The 16,288-nt window shown below is 36.4% G+C and overlaps 1 protein-coding gene across 4 annotated transcripts in view; it reads left to right on the top strand.

Annotated features, from left to right (window-relative positions):
* Positions 1-16,288, top strand: part of Senp6 (SUMO specific peptidase 6) — an 88,363-nt gene that overhangs the window by 67,083 nt on the left and 4,992 nt on the right. For all 4 annotated transcript variants that reach the window (XM_075965127.1, XM_075965126.1, XM_075965128.1 and 1 more), the window contains 4 exons: positions 2,485-2,604; positions 4,547-4,639; positions 8,862-9,286; positions 15,367-15,470. In XM_075965127.1, the coding sequence (XP_075821242.1) occupies positions 2,485-2,604; positions 4,547-4,639; positions 8,862-9,286; positions 15,367-15,470 (742 nt within the window). The remainder of the gene's footprint in view (positions 1-2,484; positions 2,605-4,546; positions 4,640-8,861; positions 9,287-15,366; positions 15,471-16,288) is intronic.

Below are 16,288 nucleotides of genomic sequence, written 5' to 3'. Positions count from 1 at the left end.
AATCTTTCTTTTTGAAAGTCATACTATTTTGATTGGAATTTTTATTACTGTAATATGCTTTGATACTTGAGTATATCCTCTACTCAACATAATATAATATAATTTATATTATATATTATATATCCTCTACTCAATATAATATAATCTTCTACTCAAGTACTTTATTGTACCTTTGTTTCCACATTCTAAAAATGAGAATAAAGGGTTGTAAGACTTGAATGAAGTAGCAGTGTATGTGAGGCAGTAAAGATGGTGTTCAGCACAGTTTTCATAAATACTAACTTATCGTGTGTATTTTCTGGTATGTGTAATGAAAAGGCCCACATATATGAAACAAAGCAATACTTATCCTTATTATGTCTGGGCTATTGTTTTCTAGTTTATTTCCAGTATATCTCATAACTCAAAATGTGTTTTGAAACCTGCAAAATTGATTTAATAACCTAGTAGTGGAATTCACCTAATGCTTTGGGAGAGAAAAGACAGGTAACTCCAGCTTCAAGAGATATGTCTTCTGGCCTCCATTGGTGCCAGCACTCATGTGCACACAAAACATAAAGCATGAATAACATATTTTTAATGTTTTGGATGGGGTTATAGCTCAACTTGGCTTGGATAAAACTGCTTGGCTAGCATGAGATATCCTTACAGGTTTTATGTCTAATTGTTCTATAAAATTATCACAAAGGATTGTTGAAATTTCCAGCTGTCTTGTCTTTAAAGCCATCTGTAGTTTGAAGCTCTATTGGTAGGAAAATGTGCTTTTATATCTTGTAGAATTAACCTTTATCATGATGTGATACTCTCTCTTTCTTTCTTTCTTTCTTTCTTTCTTTCTTTCTTTCTTTCTTTCTTTCTTTCTGTTTTTGTTTTTTGGTTTTTCGAGACAGGGTTTCTCTGTGGCTTTGGAGCCTGTCCTGGAACTAGCTCTGTAGACCAGGCTGGTCTCGAACTCACAGAGATCCGCCTGCCTCTGCCTCCTGAGTGGTGGGATTAAAGGCGTGCACCACCATCGCCCGACGTGATACTCTTTCTTATTCATGATCTCCTGTTCTTGAGTCTGCTTTGTTGACAGAGATATTTCTTTTAATTTTCTTGGCAAGCATTTCATCCTTTTACTTTTAATCCTTTAAGTCTGTATTTAATATTGTGGGTTTTTTAGTATTAATAATATTATTACTTTGCAACAGAGTCTTATATATCCCAGGCTGACCTCAAACTCACTGTGTAGCCAAGGATGACCTTGTGCTTCTGATCTTGCTGGGATTACAGGACTACCGCCATGACCCAGCAAGGAGCTAAAACCTTGCTTGTGTGCTGTTTGGAGAATAAATTTAGGGCTTCATACATGCTAAGCAAGCACTCTGCCAACTGACTCCTGATAATCTTCGTTATTGCTTGTGATTCATGCTGAAATAGGATAATCTTGTTTTTATATTATACTAAAATTTTAGTTTGTAATCCTGACTTTATTCAGGACTCATGTTTATAGTTAAGTTTCCAATTAAATTTTATAGACTAATTAAGATTATCCCACTGCAATTAAATCTGATGTAAAACTTATGCAGTTAATACTGGAAATCTAGGAAAATACATACATACTTTAAGCATCATTAGTTTTTAGAAGTGAAATAAAAGGACAGTTTTTCTCATTCTATGGGGTCTTGTTACAGTTTTTTTTTAAAGGTGTGTGTGTGGACCTGTGTGTGTTTGTGTGTGTAGGTGTGTGCACAGGTACCCACCAAAGCCTGAAGAGTGTCAGATCTTCAGGACCTGGAGTTATAGAGAGTTGTAAGCTGCCCAAGTAGATGCCAGGAACTTAACTGGCATCCTCTGGAAGAGCAGGAAACACCTTTAACTGCTGGTGTTTCTCCAACTTCTTATTTTAATTATTTGAGAAAGGGTCTTGCGACTGGGGCTCTGGTTCAGTGGGTAAGAGTGCTCTGTAAGAGGGAGCCCTCAGCTTGAATCCTCAGCTCTTGTGTACATAGTCCAGCTGCCTGCACTGGCCTGTGATCTCAGCACCAGGGGAGGGAGAGCAGAGACAAGCAGATTCACAGAACTTGCTGGCTAGCTAGTCAAAGCTATAATAGAGTGATACAGAATAATTAATGTATTTTAAAGGCATGGATTTAGAGGCTGAAAAGATGCCTTAGCAGTTCAGAGCACTTGGCTGTTTTTGCAGATGACCCAGGTTCAGTCTCTAGCACCCATGTGGCATCTTACAGCTATCTTTGACTCCATTTCCAGGGAATCCAGTAGCCTCTTCTGACCTTCCTGGGCCCCAAGCGCACAAAAAAACAAGAAAATATATGAAATGTTTTCCATTATCTAAAGGTGTTTTGGTGACTATTGCATCTGGTTTGTGAAGTAAACTTCATTTCTTAGAAATAGTAATTATGGTGGCCAAATAAATGTTTGACTGTTGTCTTTTGAGTGAGCCTGTGATCCATTATATATGATAACTGTTTTCGCTTAAAATAGATACTTGGTGCTTGAAAAACTGAGGAAAGAAGATGCTGACCGAATTCATATATTCAGTTCTTTTTTCTATAAACGCCTTAATCAGAGAGAGAGAAGAAATGCTGAGACAACTAACCTATCGTAAGTCAAATCTTAACAGTTCATTCAGTAATTATTCCTTAGTATCACAGTTATTAGTGCCCCATATCTCATATGCGATCTCAAATTTACAGGCATTTGTGTCCTGTGGATGAAATGCTGCATTATTTACATTTGACGTATATATATTGTTTCAGATACTTTCTAGCATATTCATACTGTAGTGTAGCACATTAAATATTAGGCTGTGTTCTTTAGTGTGTAATGACAAGGAAAGGGGTCTGTATGTGTCTTATGGGTATACTTTCCCTCAAACATATTTTCTACCGTCAATTTGTTGAATTCATGGATACAAAATGAAGGGCCCATGATATTTAAAAACAAAGCCCAGCAAAAGCCCCACAGATCTCTGTAGTCACGTGCTTGTTTCTAGAGTATGCCACTAGGAAAATCATGCCAGCTCAGTTATGTCGTTTTTCTCATGAATTTATGCTCAGCTGCCTTAGTAATACTGCACTAGTTCTAAAGGATAACTTTTAAAAATACTTTTACTTCTGTTGAGCAATACCATTCATTTCTGTTTCATTCTCTTAAAACGTTAATCTTGATTATTTTCTGATGGTTACAGAATACCTAGAGTTCAGAGGTTGTGGGTCTAGTGTCTAGAATGGTTGATCCCAAATAGTACTTATTTGTGTTTCTTAGATGGTTATCTAAGAGTTCCCTTGGTGATGCTGAGCGGAATCTGTTTTGTTTTCTCTTGTTCTTCTTGTGGGCTAGTCACTGAGCCAGAGCCTTGCTTGTGCTAGGCAAATAGATGTTCTTTACCACTGGGATGCATCCTCACCCCTTAATCTGACTTTTAATAAGCTCTTAAAATGATTTTTCTCAAAATAGTTACAGAGATTCTGTTCTGCTATTACTTCTAAGTTCTTTACATTTCTTTTCTATATTGTTATGGTATTCAGGTCTTATGCTTAGCTTTAATTGGTCAAAAGATTCAAGAGTTGGCACATCTTCTTGTAACTACACTGAAGTGTCTTCATTTGGGGCTGCTATGCCAGATATAAATTCTATTTTCTACTGTTTACAAAGTTCCTAATTTTATATCATAGACTTGAGATGGATTTTGACATTGTTCATAGCTTATGGTGCTGCTTTGTTTATTGATAAATGGTGCATGTTTTACATGTTCCCTTTCATTTACCATTAAGTTATGATCTTATAAGTTTCTCAGTATAGTTTCTAATAGCAATACTGCACCAGTAAAATAGTAGAGACAAAAGAAATTCATCCAGGAGAAGCACTGAAATTCCCCAGAATATTGTAAAATGAACTTAATACCCTTTACGTGCAGTTTCAGTCAGGAGGTTTCATGTCTTCCCTTTCTGGTTTCATCTAAGATAGTCTGTTCATGGGACTGGATGATGGCTCAGTAGTTAAGGGCACTTACTGCCCTTGCAGAGGACTAGGATTTGGTTCCTAGCACCAAGTTGCCCCTAATGGCCATCTCTTACTCCAGTTCTGGGGATTCCAATGCCCGCCACTGACTTGAGCTCACCAGGCACTCATGTGATACCTCTGCATATGGGCAAAAACATTCATACACATAAAAGAAAAATAACTGTATCTTTTCAATTTTAAGATACTGTGTTTTGGGGGCCGGAGAGATGGCTCAGTAGTTAAGAACATTGCCTGCTCTTCCAAAGGTCCTGAGTTCAATTCCTGGCAACCACATGGTAGCTCACAACCATCTGGAATGAAGTCTGGTGCCCTCTTCTGGCCTGCAGATATGCACACAGACAGAATATTGTATACATAATAAATAAATATTTTTTTAAAAAAGATACTGTGTTTTTTCCTCAACTTGTTAAAACATCAAGTGAAACTGAGGTGTTCCAGCTGAGTGTCGTAGTTTATAGGTCACTGCACAGAAGCTGTAGCTGCAATGACACTTTAGAAGGTGATTGTCTTTTTCTTACAGAATACAACAAAAACGTCATGGGAGAGTAAAAACATGGACCCGGCATGTAGATATTTTTGAGAAGGATTTTATTTTTGTACCCCTTAATGAAGCGTAAGTAAAATTCTATATGTATTAAAAATACTTATTTTATGAAAGTAAGCACAGTTCTCAGTTGGCTCATAAGATACAGAATTTTTTTTTAGCTGTCCGCCTTTAATTCCAGCACTTGGGAAGCAGAGGCAGGTGGGTCTCTGAGTTTGAGGCCAGTCTGTTCTACAGAGCAAGTTCTTGGACAGCCAGGGCTACAGAGTGAAACCCTGTCTTGGAGGAAAAATACCCAACAGAATTTTGTAGAATATATTGGACATCTTCTAATTTTATTTTATTAGATAAAGTATAAGAACGTCATTTTTAAAAGTGATGCTTGTGTGGAGATTGCGTTGTTTGAAGAAGTGATTGGGTTACATAGAAAAATCTGAATCTTTCATTTGAGTTTCACTTGTATTTAACAGTAAAGTAAAAGTGGATGAATTTATGCCATTTCCTCAAACTAAAGCCATTCTTTTATAAGCAGTCTTGGAAGTACTTTGGTAAAGACGCTCAGATATGTCATTACTGTTCTCCTGTGGCTATGGCAGTATTGATATATCTATCGTACAGCTTTCTCATGTGATTAAGATTTAAGAGTTTGTGTTTCTTTCTTTGTTTGCTTTTACTTTCAAGAACCCATTTGAAAGTATTTGGCCATGTGATCTGGGGAGAGTGAGGTAGAAGTGGTGTGTGTGAACCAAGAAGTACCATTCTTATTCGGCAAAAGAGGTGTTTGTTTTATGGCACGGACTATGACTTACTCTTATACTCTGCTTAGACAAACCAAGAAATGCCTTTGCTTGCCCCTTTTATCTCTTTATAATTGGAGAAATGGTGACTGAAATTAGTATCGTGTAGGATTGTTTATATGTAATAAGCCTTGCTGTGTTACATTAGATTGTAAATTTCAAATGTGTATTAATTCACTTTGTAATAAGCAAACCCTTTCTTTAAAATGTTGTTGACATGTTTGACTGTGGTTACGGCGTCTTGGGAGGGTTAGGCACGAAGATCACATCAACACAAGAATTTGAAGTTAATTTAGATAACATATTAAGATCCTTCCCTCTTAAAACAGATGATAAATACTATGTTCTGAGGCCTAGAAGTATAGCTTAGTAGCAAGCTCCTTGGCTAGTTTGTGGAAGATCCGCAGTTCTATTCCAAGCACTACTGTGCATGCCCGCAGGTGTAATGTTTTTATTAGGAGACCTCAGCCCTTTTTAAGTTAAAGCATCAGTTATAGCTGTAAAGCACAATTTATATAAGACTGCATGATTATGCATAGCATAATAAAATTCAAAATCAAGTTTAAATTTATTCTGCATGAAATAAAGGTTTCTTTTCTTAACCTTAAAAAGTAGCACAAGCTTCTTAGAAAAGAAGAAAGTTGTTCTTAAGAAATAACAAAAGTGAGCTGTGCGGTGGTGACACATGCCTTTAATTCCAGCAAAAAAAAAGGGAGACAGAGGCAAGCGGCTGTGAGTTCAAGGCCAGCCTGGTCTACAAGAGCTAGTTCCAGGACAGGATCCAAAGCTACAGAGCACCTTGTCTCGAACCCCCCCCCCCAAAAAAAAAGAAAAGAAAGAAATAAGGAAGGAAAGAAATAGCAGAAGTGTTCAACTGAAGTGCTATTAGAGTCATATTTAGCTTAGAGCCACTATAATCGCTGTAGCTGTCAATAGAAGTTTCTGTTGATCTTCCAGTCATCTTATATGTGGTGGAGAACCAGCAGAGGCGCAGGCCAGTACAGGATTCTGCAAGAGGGCTACACCCACGGGAACAGTCTGCAGATGTCTAGACCTTACTTTCATTTCTTTAAGAGATGAAAGCCACAGATATTTTATGTGTGCCAGTTACTAGATAGGCCATCATTGGTTTGTCATCTTCTTCATTTTCGTAGTGATGTTAATTTTTTGTTTTTTGAGATAGGGTCTCACTAAATATATAGCCCTGGATCGCTTAGTTCTTTAGGCCAGGCTCCTTGGACTGAAAAAGATTTACTTACCTCCACCTCCTAAGTGCTGGGATTAAAAACATGCATCACCATGCCCAGCCTGATGTTTAGTTTTTAAAGATTTGTTTTTATTTAACATGTATAAGTGCTTGCCTGCATGTGTGTTCACCTAACTGGAGTTAAAAATGTTTGGAAGATGCCAGCCATGTGGGTGCTGGGAATTAAATTCTGGGGTCTTTGTCAGAATAGTAAGTGCTCTAATCAGTGAGCTATTTCTGTAACTTCATGATGCTGGGGTTTTTTGTTTTTGTTTTTTTCTTTTTCTTTTCTTTCTTATTTTAAGTTGTTTGTTAGAAATTGTTACAGTATTCGGTAAAGAACACAAACCTAGAATTTGGATTTAATTCAGCCATAGTAAAATTACCTGTTTTATATTTTAGCCTCTTCTCATACCAATGATTTATATAGTTACTTGGCTAGAGGCGAGTGTCTGAGTTGTAGGCCAGAACCGGTCTACATAGATAGAGCCTGTTTTTTTTTTTTGTTTTGTTTTGTATTTGTTGTTGCTGCTATTGTTTTATTTTTTTAAAGCTACAAACTTAAAACCTTTTAAGTCAGGAGAAGCATTTTGCCTAGTTTTTAGTGATGTAGCAAAAAATGTATGGCCTCATATATTAATATGATTTCAGATTTAGGTAAAGCCAGTCACAACAATGTAGGTTTGAAATTAACACATTACACCCTAAATACTGGTTTTCAAGATCTCCTGTAGTATAGTGCTGTCCTCAGACTTGATGAGTAGCCAGAGATGGCCTTGAACCTTTGGTTCTTCTTCCTCAAGTGGGAGAGTGCAGTCTTTTGCCACCATGCGTTGCACTGGCTTTTGAAAGACACTTTTCTACATTTTAACATTTCCAAAACTGAGGTGGAACTTAGGATGTTTTAATTATTGAAATGAGGATGATGAAATACTATTTCTGCTGCTTTAACCTGACCTAAATTCATCGCATACACAGAATTAATTTTTAAGAATACGAAAGACAAATCAGGCAGTGGTGGCACATGCCTTTAATTCCAGCACTCGGGAGGGAGAGGCAGGTGGTTTTCTGAGTTTGAGGCCAGCCTGGTCTACAAGAGCTAGTTCCAGGATAGGCTCCAAAGCTACAGAGAAACCATGTCTCGACAAATTAAAAAAAAAAAAGGAATTATTTGTCCATCTTGTCTTTTGGTGGGGAGAGAGGGGTTGTATTTGTGTGGTTGTGTGTGTCTGTCTGTCTGTCTCACTATGTAGCTTGCCTAGAACTTGCTTCTTAGACCTAACTGGCCTCAAACTCATACGAGACACTCTGCCTCCTTCGTGCTGGGATTATAGGCATGCACAAACACACCAGACTCAATTTTCCCTTTTAGCACTAACACCAAAACCAGTCTTTACCTTTGTACTGAATGTTGTCAGGTGAAGAGATAGCGCTGTTCCTAATACTGCCTTGGAGTCATATGGAAAAAGAAAAAGATACCCAATGACGCTATGGTATTCAGGTTAGAGATGTAGCTCAGTAGTAGGGTACTTGCCTAACTTGCCCTGGGTTTGATCCCTAGCCGTGGATGTAAGTGTTTTCTTCTGAGAAGGTATTTATTGGACATCCTACTACATGACAGGTATTGTACTCAGCTAATAAGTACTCTTTCATCTACAGCTTGTCCATTGGCTAGCAAATAAAAGTTGTTAATGACTTTTAGGCTATACTATATGTCTTTTTTTCTGGTGGACTATACCGTTGATAGCTGTGATAACTGAATACAGTGATATCATGAATTTGTGCTTGATAGCTAAAACTCCTTGCTAAATTAAGCTTTTATAACAATGCCTAGATTACATATTGCCATTTCCTTTTAAATTTTTAATGTATTTATATTTCAACATAGCACAAGCCTAAGGATTATTTAGATATATACTTTTTATAATAAGCCTTTCCAAACAATAGAAAGAGACATGATTAAAAAAAAATCTGAATGGATCTTTCTTTCCACAAAGATTCAGTAGATTGTTTGCAAGAATGAATGTAGGGTTCATAATCCTAAAATCAGCAGCAAAAAAAAATTAGTGGTCATTATGGTATTTTAACCACTAATAAATAAGTGAGAACGGTTATAAACAGTATAGGAATTTTAAAAAGATCAGTGCCTGTTCACAAATTTGAAAATCAGCATTTTCAATTGATAGTTATGGACAACTGTGATGAGCTTTTCCAATGATATGTTTAGTAGTGTTGTTTGTTTTTACAGTGCACACTGGTTTTTGGCTGTTGTTTGTTTCCCTGGTTTGGAAAAGCCAAAATATGAACCCAACCCCCATTACCATGAAAATGCAGTCGTGCAAAAAAGTTCAGCTGCAGAGGACAGTTGTGTTTCTTCTGCCAGTGAAATGGACAGTTGTTCACAGAACTCTTCTGCCAAGCCTGTGATTAAGAAGATGCTAAACAGAAAGCATTGCTTAACTGTAACTGAGTCCAGTGCTGGACAGGAAGAAAGTGAGCCTTGTTACCGGAGAAACACATACAGTGTGAAATGTAGTGTGAAAAAAAAAAACCATGCTATAAGTGAAAACGAAGAATCAAGTAATGGAAAATCTTCATGCCAGGAAGTTATTGATAGAGCTAAAAGTGAGAATGGCCTACAGGATGAATGTTTAAATTCTATACATCATCCAGGTATGTACTGATGTATTATAATAACAGAGTTCAAAGTAGAATTGTTAAAGTTACATCTTTTCTTTCGTCAAGCTTGCTGAGGTAGAATTTACTTAGGATAACATTAACTCATTTTATGTTGCTTAAGTTTTATTGATATACTCAGTCATGTAATCACTACGACAACCAACATTTAGAATCTTTTACTACTCAGAAGTCTCCTGGTGTCTCTTGTGCAGTCAGTCTTATCTCTTCACCCCTAGAAGTAGGGAGTAGCATCTCCTGTCTGAAATTTATGTCACCACTGAAAAATTCTTGTGTAGCTGGTTGTAGATACTCTAAAATTATTATATAATACTGCCTGCCTGTGGTACATAGAAATGAAAAGTAATTTCATGCTTAGGCTTGAGTTCCATCTGCTTGATATTATACACACACACAGACACACACACACACACACACATTACAAATAACTCAAAATTCAAAGAAATAATAAAACTTGAAATTTATAATTCTTTTCCACATATTCCTGTAAGAGGTTTTCAATCTAGACATACAAACTTCACATTTTCCACTTACAAGAGCTTGGAATCATTTTTGTTTAATTAAAAATTCCTTATATTCAAAATACACAGTAGTTGTACAGGCTTAACTTATAAGACAAATCTGTTCAGTCTTTTCCATTTTTAGATTGGTGAATTGAGTTCAAATGGCCAAAGGCAGAAAGTAAAGCTTCCTCCTTCAGACAGAGTGGGGATCCCTGTCCCTCGCTCTCCTTTCACTTGGTTCAGCTCTCTTGAATTTGTTCTCACTTTCTTCCATTAAACTATTATTTCTAACCTCTTTAACAGAAATCTAAAAGTTGTGATCAAAATTCTTTGATATCAAATTGTTTTCCTCTCCCACCCACAAATACTTCATGTGTTGACTTCAGCCTTATCCTAGTTCGGCTCACTAATGCTGTGACAAAACACCATGACGAAAGGAACTTGAGAGGAAAGGGCTTATTTGGTTTCCGCATCCAGATCACTGTTCATCATTTGAGGAAGTTAGGACAAGAACTCAAGCAGGGAAGGGGCTTGGAGGAAAATGTGAAGTTTGTATGTCTAGATTGAAAACCTCTTACAGGCAGGAGCTGATGCAGAAGCCTTGGAGAGGTGCTGCTTTCTGGCTTGCTCAGCTTGTTTTCTTGTAGAACTCAGGACAAGGAGCCACGATATGCTGGGCCCTCCCCCATCAGTCATTAAATTAAGAAAATGCTCTACACGCTTACCTACAGCCCAGTCTCAGGGAGGCATTTTTCATTCCAAGGTCCCTCTCAGATGACATGTGCATCAGAACATTACTCTTCCCAGGAAGCTTTAACCCTGTGCTTGATACTCACACTTATTGCTGAGTATCAAGCATAAGACTCCACGCCCCACTAGGCAAGCTCTCTACCACTGAGCTACAACCTCCAACCCCAAGAATATGTTCAGGTATTATGTGTCAATTAAAAAACTTAATCTGTTCCATAAAAATCCATAATACTCAGTGTCATTTCTCCAGTGCAAACATTAAACTATGTGTAGATCTATAAAAGTTTTTGTTAGGTAAACTAGGCTATAGAAAAATAGGAATTTTAAATTATGGAACATTACAAATAAAGAACATATTTTGATGCTCTACCAGTTTGTATTGGTGAATCAGGAATTTCACATCTGGCATGCCTCTAATCCCAGCGCTTGGAAGTGCAGAATCAGGAATTGATGGCCAGCACTGGCTATATGGCAAGTTTAAAGTCAGCATGGATTATGTTGAAATCCTGTCTGAAAAAGCCATAAAAGATGAGGGTATGGGAAACAGGATGTTGCTGAACTTTTAGTAGGATATTTTATATAATAAGCTTCATAAGGTCCTGGTGCTATGACTTGAACTGGAAAGGGAACAAGAAAAACAGAATTGGTCATTAAAATCCAAACAGATCAAATCATTGTCTAGGTTATTTTCCAGTCTAGTTCGTTAGGATACAATTAAGCAAAGTACTTAAGCAAGCAAGTATGTAACCTGTAATTCTTTAATTGTCAGCATTTTAATTCTTGTTTTAAAAAATATTTATTATTCATATGAAATTTCTAGAACCCAAAAATTTATACAATAGTGATTAATTGCTTAGGGTTTTCAACAGGAAAAGACAAGAGGGTGGAGAATATAGAGACAGAATGTTAATAAGGGATTTTGTCTTGAGGCTTTGAAATGGATTTTGAGGGTTTGATCAGCTCAGTGGTAAAGATCTTACCTAGCTTTTGTGAGGATCTGGGTTCAATCCTCGGCACCACCTAAATGATAACATCAAAAATAATATTGTAATGGTGGTAGTTACACATACTTGTGAACATATGGCTGGTTTTGAGAATTCGTGGAAGGTTGATTGCAGCCCCACTTGGCCACAAAAAAGTTCCCTAAATCCCATGGATGCTCAAGTTCCTTGAGCTTAGTGTTAATTTTTTTTGTATGTTTGCATCCTCCCTAAACTCTAAAACATCTCTAGATTACTTAAACCTTCTAGTTTGTTGTAGTTTCTAAATACGTAGTTTTTAATAATGCTTATGCTCTATTTTTACTCTCTTAGTTTTTATTTGTGGTGCCAGGGCTCGAACCTTTATATGCTAAGCAAGCGCTCTCACTTAGTTGCATTCCCAGTTCCTGAAGTGTATTATTCTGAGAACCAGAAGGGAAAAGGAGCTATACATGTTCAATACAAACACAAAAATTTCCTCCAAATATTCTTTTTAAAGAATGGGCCTCACTGTGTATCCTTGCTGGCCAGGAACTCATGGAGATCTGCCTGCTTCCCTTGTACTGGTATTAGTACACCACCATACTGTAACCTCTACCCTCCAATATTCTTTATCCATACTTGGTCAAATTCACAGACAGCTCTCTATCTATACAATAGATAGAGAGGGCTGACTATACTAATAAAAACACTGATCGTCCACTTTAATATGAGATCAGATAAATGATGTGAGTGACTTTATGCATTGGAGCACAGCTTGGAGCTTTTTGTACACTGACTGCAGGATTTCCAAAAGTGCCCCCTGTAAGTTGTTGTTTGGTTGAGTAGACAGTTATGTTTGAAGATAGTCTCAAAACCCTAGTGGAGACTAAAGTACAAAGTAATGTTTTATGTAGGTTTCATAATTAACATGCTTGTCTTTTTCTTGTAGCTTGTAATGTCAGTTCCTTTCATATGGATGTACTTATGTCAATTACTTCTCTGTAATTAAAGGGAAGATCTGTTAAAACTAGTGTTTCACAAAACAGCTTGTTTGTGTGAGTGCTAATACTAACACTGTTTTTTTAAATCTTTAATTCAATGCTGGCAGCATCTTAAAGTTTGAAAAGTGGTGCTCTAGAGTGAGATGGTTGATTCCCACCACCCAAACACACACAGTGAGGTGCCTTAGCTTTTATCATATGCTTGAAGAGCTCATTGGCTCAAAAATACAGCAAGTAGGGGCTGGAGAGATGGCTCAGTGCTTAAGAGTATTGCCTGCTCTTCCAGAGGTCCTGAGTTCAATTCCCAGCAACCATATGGTGGCTCACAACCATCTGTAATGGGGCCTGGTGTCCTCTTCTGGCCTGCAGGCATACACACAGACAGAATATTGTACACATAATAAATAAATAAATAAATAAATAGACTATACTAAAAAAATTTCTTAAAAAAAAGTACAGCAAGTAAGGGTGCTCTCTAAATGTGGTTAACTGGTCTTACAATGATGGTGCATAAAAAGTTAGGAGCTTATAAAAAGTTTGTGCTCTGATTACTGCCTAAGTAGCTAAATTCTATTTGGCCTGGCAATATTGTTCAAAAGATGTATTTTAAATAGTTCATATAATTTTAACTCTTAGATCTATATAGTTAACAAGTGTTCACTAAGAGTGTCAGATAACATGCCACAGTAAATAATTGGGATTATATCTACAGTTTTAAGGCCAGCTGTTGGAAGCTAATGTATGAGACCACTACTTGCCATTTTTTTTTTCATCTGTACGTCATATAAAATAATTGACCAGATCAAGGAAACGAGGAACATGTAGGTTTAAATTTTACAGTCACATTCACATAGGTAACTACTGGGCTGATTTGACTACTATGTAAAAGTGTCTGCCACCAAGGCTCGTGACCTGGATTCAATCCCTGGCGCCCAGAGGTTGGAAAGAACTGATCCCTGAAAATTATGCTTTGATCTACACACACAGAAGTATGTATATGCACACAAACATACACACACACACAGAGAGAGAGAGAATGAGAATGAGAATATATAAATGTTTGCTTTTTTTTAAGGATACATATATTATCTGTTTTAAAATTATTTTTAAATACATATATGTGTGTTGGGTATGTGCAGGTGTCCCCCAGAGATCAGAGGTGGAGATGGAATCCTCCTAGAGCTGAAATTGCCTCCTGATGTGGGTGCTGGGAATTGAACCTGGATTCTGTTGAAGAGCAGTAATAAACTCTTAATCTTAGCTGCCGAGCCTCCCCCCAATACACGTGCACTTTTTTTTTTAAGACAGGGCCTTGCTTTGTAGCCCTGACTAACCTAGAACTCACTGCACAGAGCAATCAGCTTCAAACTCAGAGATCCCCTAACCTCTGCCTCCTGAGTGCAGCTATTAAAAGTGTGCACCACTATACCCAGCCTGAAAGAAAGATACTTTTAAAAGCTAAACTATTTAAATTACTTTCTCCCATTCAAGTACTAACCAAGACTCACCCTGCTTAACTAATACATTCTTATGAGAATCAGACACATGCAGAATGGAGAGGCCATAAAGACTTTATTGGGATGGTTTTTGGAATAATTTAGGTAGTACAAAGTAAGTATTGATGTAACAGTACTTTATAAATAAGAATGATTTGCTTCTAGAAATAATCTGTATTAATGTTAATTGCCTGGGGATTTGTACAGATTTTTATTTAAGCAAATTTAAAATAATTTCTGAAACAGACAAATTGAAGAGGTTATTGTGTATAACAGAAGGTTTACCATTGTGCTTGGCTAGTTATTTTAAGTATGTTCCTGATGTCCACATTTTGATTCATATATCTTTCTTCAGTAATACATTTTACTTACCTTCTTCCTCAAGATACCTTGTTTTATGTTAATAAAAAATTTCACTATATATGTAACCTAGATTGGAGTAAACTTTTCTACCTGAAATACCTAAAAGTTATTCTTAGGAAGTTTTAAGATGTTACACACTGTTTTAAACAATATTAACATATGTGGTATTAAATTCTAACTCAGTTTTTTGGTAAGTTTTAAATTTCTGTTAAATAATTGATTTGACAAGCTTCTTTTGCCAAAATAATTGCTTTTTAACAATTTTGATTCTTAGAATAAACTCAAGAATATCAATTTAGTTTTACCTTACAAATCATTTACTTTTATGGTACCAACACCTACAGTTGATTTGTGGGATTTTATTTTACAGAAAAATAGTAATTTAACCAAACTTAGAAAATAAACAGTTAAGGTATCTTGTATATAACTAGTAAACTCACTTTGTAGACCAGGCTGGCCTCGAACTCACAGAGAATTGCCTGCCTCTGCCTCTGAGTGCTGAGATTAAAAGTGTGTGCCACCACCACCACCTGACATATTCTTTTTCTGATTTGTGCACATGCAAAGCTATTTATTTGTACTGTTTTTAACCCTTTGTTTTTTCATGTTTTATAATTTTAATCTTAAAACTATACATTTTCTATCTTGTATTCTATGCTTTTATAATTTTATTTGGGAATAATTTTTTTAGACTCTTAAAACTTTCTCTTCACTTTCGGGCATACCCAAACATGCAAACAGACAGATTTATATAACCTTGTTTTTATTTTTTTTCATAAATTTTGAATAATAGAGTAATAGAACCATTTTGTAATTTGATAGCAATCCATGTTTTTATTTAAAAATAACCTACTTTATGTTTGTTGTACTTCATGCTGTAGCAGATTTTTGTACCCTCAGCTGTCATGACTGGCATTCATTTCAGTAGTCTATCCTCTGGGTTATAGGCTTTTTATCATACAATGTTTCCTATTGATACAGATGCCTTAAGCAAAATCAGACTAAACTACGGTGATCAGTCAGCTGAAGGTGGCAAAATGCTGGAAGATGAACTCATTGACTTCTCAGAGGATCAGGATGAGCCGGTAAAATCAGATGCTTTGTCAGACTCTGTTAAAAAATCTGAGAAGCTATTCCTTCAGCCACCAACAGACAACATGGGTTCTGTATTTGGGTTGTATTTCACAACAAACCCAGTTTTCTAGTTAACGGTTTCATGATGCATGTATAAGTGTTGTTGTTGGAAATATGATCTAGGGGTTGAATTCTAATACTGCCTGAGAAAGTTTAATATAGTTAATTCTCTTGGATCAGAGACTGTACATGTACAGCTCAGTGGGAGAGGACTTATTTGCTATTTGTTAGGTGCCCAGTATTGGATAAAATAAAAAGTTAATCATATTTTCTTTGAAAACATTTATGGACTATTCTTGACCTTTGATCTAACTATATCTGAAAGGCAAGTGGTAAGATTTTCAGTTATGATAGTATACATAATCGTAGTATGCATAAGAATGGCAGAATCAGAATTTTTTTTTTTCTTCGAGACAGAGTTTCTCCGTAGTTTTTGGTTCCTGTCCTGGAACTAGCTCTTGTAGACCAGGCTGGCCTCGAACTCACAGAGATCCGCCTGCCTCTGCCTCCCGAGTGCTGGGATTAAAGGCGCCATCACCGCCCGGCTCAGAATTTTTTTACCACTTTCCCAGTACCTTTTTTGTTACTTATCCAGTGACTATTTTCTTTTTTTCCAATTTAATATGCATGTACTTTAAGAATAGGTAATATTTAATTATCACCATAGGTGAGCTATACTATTTCCTAGATCTTATTTACACTAATAAGTATCATAAGCACTTAAAAATAAATTATAGTTTTGGAGATAATTTATTTAAATTCTGAGAAA

Source organism: Microtus pennsylvanicus, chromosome 3, assembly GCF_037038515.1.
Source record: "Microtus pennsylvanicus isolate mMicPen1 chromosome 3, mMicPen1.hap1, whole genome shotgun sequence".
Lineage (NCBI taxonomy): Eukaryota > Metazoa > Chordata > Mammalia > Rodentia > Cricetidae > Microtus > Microtus pennsylvanicus.
Note: the sequence above shows the minus strand (reverse complement) of the source record. Positions and strands in the feature narration are given on the sequence as shown.